General features: G+C 64.9%; 1 protein-coding gene across 1 annotated transcript in view; it reads left to right on the top strand.

Moving 5' to 3' along the window:
* Window positions 1-2900: 2900 nt before the first annotated feature.
* The window catches only part of GNG13 (G protein subunit gamma 13), a 1763-nt gene continuing 210 nt past the window's right edge, over window positions 2901-4453 (top strand). The window contains exons 1-2 of the mRNA XM_006146362.3: window positions 2901-2983; window positions 4292-4422. Coding sequence (XP_006146424.1) covers window positions 4325-4422 — 98 coding nt within the window. The 5' untranslated portion in view covers window positions 2901-2983; window positions 4292-4324. The remainder of the gene's footprint in view (window positions 2984-4291; window positions 4423-4453) is intronic.

Raw genomic sequence — 4453 nt, 5'->3', positions numbered from 1 at the left:
TCCAAGGAGCCCAGAGAAGACAGCTGGCACACTGTCTCAGCCACATAGCGAACGGCCCTGGGCCAAGGGAAGTCTCTCGGCCACTCACAGATTTCTGGACGGGGGACAGGAGGGGACTGAGACTGGGCCTGAACAGCCTGAGTCACGGCGGCGCCGGGCCTTCAAACTCACCATGCCCTTGCCGCGCTGCGCTCCCATGGAGGTGACCACCTTGCTGCACCATGACAGCTTACGGGGACCATGAGGACCAGAGTGCCCTAGGGAGGCCGGAAAGAGGGAGGTGGCGGTGGGAGCCCTGGCTGGAGGGCAGTGGGGCTCGCGGGGTGACTTGGCCTCCCCGGGGTGGTGCCATCCTCCTCAGAGAGCTCCCGGGACAATCTGCCCAGCCCCTTTGCCTAAGCCTGGCCCCACACGTGGTGGGCTCCTGGAGAAGAGGGCAGGGCTGTCTCCCACACGGAGCTGCCGCCCCAGCCATGGGCCGTCCTGACTGCACCTGGCCTGGACACCCTGCAGGGGCTGGGTTTAGGGTTAGTGTGTCCAAACATTGCCCACGGATGCCCCCGGGTATCCCAGACCAAGACTGCCCAGAGAAGCCACAGGTAGACCTGATGCCCAGGAGACAGCCAGGGCTGTGGGCTTGCGATGTACCATCTGCCCTCCTCCCACCCCCGGACTTAACCGAGAAGGGCCAGCTTCCTGCCATTTTGGATTGAGTCCTGAAGGCACAAGTGGCACAGGCTGCCTGTGCTTCCCGTAGGCTGGGCGGTGTGTGAGCGGGATCTCAAAGCCCCCAGCCTGGCCAGGTTCTCAGGAGCACTGGGGCAGGACAGCCGTATCTAGGCCAGCTGAAGGAGACTGGCCCTCACCCTCACCCAGTGGCCCAGTTCAGTCTAATTTCAGAAATGAGCCTGTCTCCCGGGCCCTGTCGCTGTGCCATCAGTCAGGTGGGAAAAAAGTCATTCTTCCTCGAGTCCCCTCCCTCTATGGCTCACGGAGGCAGGGTGCATCTGTGACCTAGAACCTGGTGGGCTCTGTCCCTTTGGGGCTGGCCCGCAATGTATGTGGGGCTGAAGCCTGGCTCAGGATGGCAGCTCACCAGAGCAGGTGTCTCTGCAGCCCCACCCACACTGCCTGGGTCCACACGGGGCCTCTGACCCGAGGGTCCAGGCAGCAGTAGGTGTGACCCAGGCCTCCTGCAACCAGAAACTCCACAGGCTGTGCCTCCATACCCACTCCTTGCCACCTCCCACCCATAGCTGAGGGCCGCTGTCCCCTGCTGGGTCCCACCCAGTGCTGGCGGCTGACGCGACCTCCCTGTGGCCCGCCTCCCTGGTACACTGCGCTGGGCAGAGCCCAGGCCCCTTAGCAGACGTTTGCCGCTGTGGTTGAGCACACCAGCCTCCGGGAGCCTCGAGCTTCACTTAGGAAGTGCTCCCAGGCCTGGCCCCTTCGCAGCAGGGCAGTCTGCAGGCTCCATTGCCAGACCAAGAGCAAGGGTGGGACTCCACAGGCTCAGCCACAGCCCTGGCCCCGCCTGGCCCTGAACCACGCTACATCCCGATGCTGGTGGGCACAAGCCTCCTACAACCCAGGGTGGAGGGTGCCCCGGTCACGGGAGGAGCACCAGGCAGCCCCTTGTGGAGACCCGCCCCACAAGACCAGCCCAAATGTCGGATGTGAGTGCAGTCATGAGGCACACGTGCCAAGGGCCACGAGAGACGGTGTCTGCCCATCCTCCACCCTGCCAGGAGGGGTGGCCATCTGCCCTAGGGGGAGGCTCAGTGCCCGTGGCTTTAAGCTCCCCACCCCTGCTAAATCCATAGTAAAAATAATCCCTCTTCCCTCCTGTGCCCCACTTCCAGACATGCCTCTGGTCCAGCAGCACAGTGTCATGTAGCAGGCCCGGGAGGCGCCCTGATTGTCGGCAGCACACCAGGACCTGCGGCAGGAGGGCTGGCAGCCCCAGAGGTGGGCCATCCCTCACCAGCCACCCTGGCAGGGCTCTGGCTTGTCTCCCGGGCAGACCGAGTATGGAGGGCCTGAGTTGCTGTGTGGCATCAGCCCTGTCCTCGAGTCTAGGTGGAGGCAGACGGGCCAGCCAGCCCCCTGCCCTGGAAGGTCCCAGAAGCACCTGCTATGGGCCTGGTCCAAGCCTTCCTGGGACGGCCCAGCCTTCGCAGGGCTTGAGTTGGGGATTGATCTGCTGCCTTTGCTGCCCTGGGGCCCCACCCAGGAGGGATGCAGCTGGGCCACATGTCACCTGGTAGTCCCTGGGCCGCACCGGGGGACAAGGTGGGCAGGCACTGTGAGCGAGTCCAGGAAGGAGCATGGTCTCTGCCTGGCCAGACCAGCCCAGGGTAGAGGTCAGGGCCTGTCCTGGGCCGAGAAGGTGGAGGGTCCCTAGTGCCACGTCCTGAGGGCCTGTGGCTACAGCCCCCGGGGGACCACCCTAGGGGCTGAGGCTCAGGGCACCGTCCACCCCAGGACAGCTGCCCAGCTTGCCGACCACTAGCGTGGGAATGGGAGCAGGGGCCAGAGCAAGGAGCAGCTGTGCCGAGGCCCGGGGCCTCTGTAGGAAGAAGCTACACCAAAGACTCCCTCGAGCACTGCTTCCGGGATGACTGGGGCTCCCTCACACCCGTGGGCCTCAGAGGCAAGACGTGCCCAGGCCCACCCCCACTGGAGGGGGTGCAGATCTGACCCTGCAGAGAACCGGGCCAGCCCCACTGGCCCTGGCACGTCCCACGCACAGGCGAGACCCCAGCAGCTGGCAGAGCATGCCTGGTGGGACGGCTCTGGGAGGGAGTGGGGCGGTGCCAGGGCCCCAGGTGGCAGGAGTGGGCGGAGCGCCTGCCGGGGCTCCCCCGCCCTGCAGCTCAGACTCACTCCAGCCCAGACTCACAAATCATTTGGTCCTCACTGTCGCCTGGCCATCACCTGGCGCTTGCCGCCCATCACTTCTCACTAGCTGTCCCCAACCAAGGTAAGTCTGGACAGCTGCCTCGAAGGGGAACGAGGCTCCGGAGTGCTTGGGCTTGCCCAGGTCAGTCCCCAACCCCGGCAGACCCTAACTCCTGGGGCCACCAGTGGAGCCCCACACGTCCTGAGGGGTGGGACCAGCTAAGAGGAGCCCTCCAGGGCTGCTGATGGGCCAGTGATTGGCAAGATGGGTGCCAGGCCGTGCACACCGCCTGCAGTGCCTGCTGGGAGCCAGGCTGCGGAGCCCAGTGCCAGCCTCACAGAGCCCTGCTGGGGCCAGGTGGTCCTGTGGCATGTGGTTCTCCACGTGGGACTGCCACTGGGCAGGGTGGGTGTGTGCTAGACTTGGACGGTTTCTTAGGCATCCCCTGCATGTCTCCCCCAAGACTGGCCCTGAATCCCATCTCGGCTCCTAGATGATGCCCCACTGCCATCCCAGTCTGCCAATCACTGCAGAGACTGGGCTCTGGGCCCTTCCACTGGGTGGCTTCTGCCACTCCCCCACCCCCAGGACCCCCTTCACAGGGGGCCACCCCCAAACTCTGTGCAAGCCCCTTGCCCAGCCTCCCAAGGTCAGGGAAGCCAGATCCCTGCTCCTAACCTCAGCGGACAGCAAGAGACTCCCTAGGCCCTGGCACAGGATAGGGTAGGAGCAGCAGGGAGCCATCCCTTCCCACTCATGGGTTTCCTGAGCTAGGCCCGCCTGTGCCCACGCCAGGCTGCCTCACGAGCAGAAAACAGCCCTGGTGACTTACAACTCATCCCCCAAGGACACCAGGCAGCAGAGGCCACTGGGTTGTTCTGGACCTGGCATGCAGCCTGGGCCCCAGGATCCTCAGCACCCCACACCTGGCTGTACCCCACACCTGGCAGATGCAAACACAGCCAAATCCTCCCGGCCTAGGCTGAGCCATGCAAAGCAGAGGGCAGGCAGTGCCTCCTAACACCCTACTCGGGAAGCTGGGGCAGGGCTGTGGCTGTGTGGCTGGGATGGTGACAATGCTCCATGGTCCCCGGGCTGGAGGCTGGGTCTTGGTCAGCCGAATGGGAATGCCAGACAATGGAAAGTGTCCTCTGCAGTTAATCAGCCCCTTTGGGGAAAGGGTGCCAGGGCGTTAATGGGTCCTTGTGGGACCAACTTGGGCCAGCACCCTGGCACTGCCTGCCTGTTCCTGGGGAGGGACTGTGAGCGGCCCAGCACAGGGACCTCCCCAGGCAGGGCCATAGTCCATGCCCTGGGGCTCCCGCCAGTGGGAGAAGGGAGGGCGGTGACTGACACTGGCAGCTGGGACCGCCTTCTGCTGCACCTCAGCTCAAGCTGGCCACCACGGAAGCCCCCGACGCCATGGAGGAGTGGGATGTGCCCCAGATGAAGAAGGAGGTGGAGAGCCTCAAGTACCAGCTGGCCTTCCCGAGGGAGATGTCCTCCAAGTCCGTGCCCGAGTAAGGACGCCCGCCGGCCCGGGCAGCCCCG

This window comes from Tupaia chinensis, unplaced genomic scaffold (assembly GCF_000334495.1).
Source record: "Tupaia chinensis unplaced genomic scaffold, TupChi_1.0 Scaffold000178_1, whole genome shotgun sequence".
NCBI classification, from domain to species: Eukaryota; Metazoa; Chordata; class Mammalia; order Scandentia; family Tupaiidae; genus Tupaia; species Tupaia belangeri.
The sequence above is the reverse complement of the archived record's forward strand: the minus strand, read 5'-3'. Positions and strand labels throughout refer to the sequence as shown.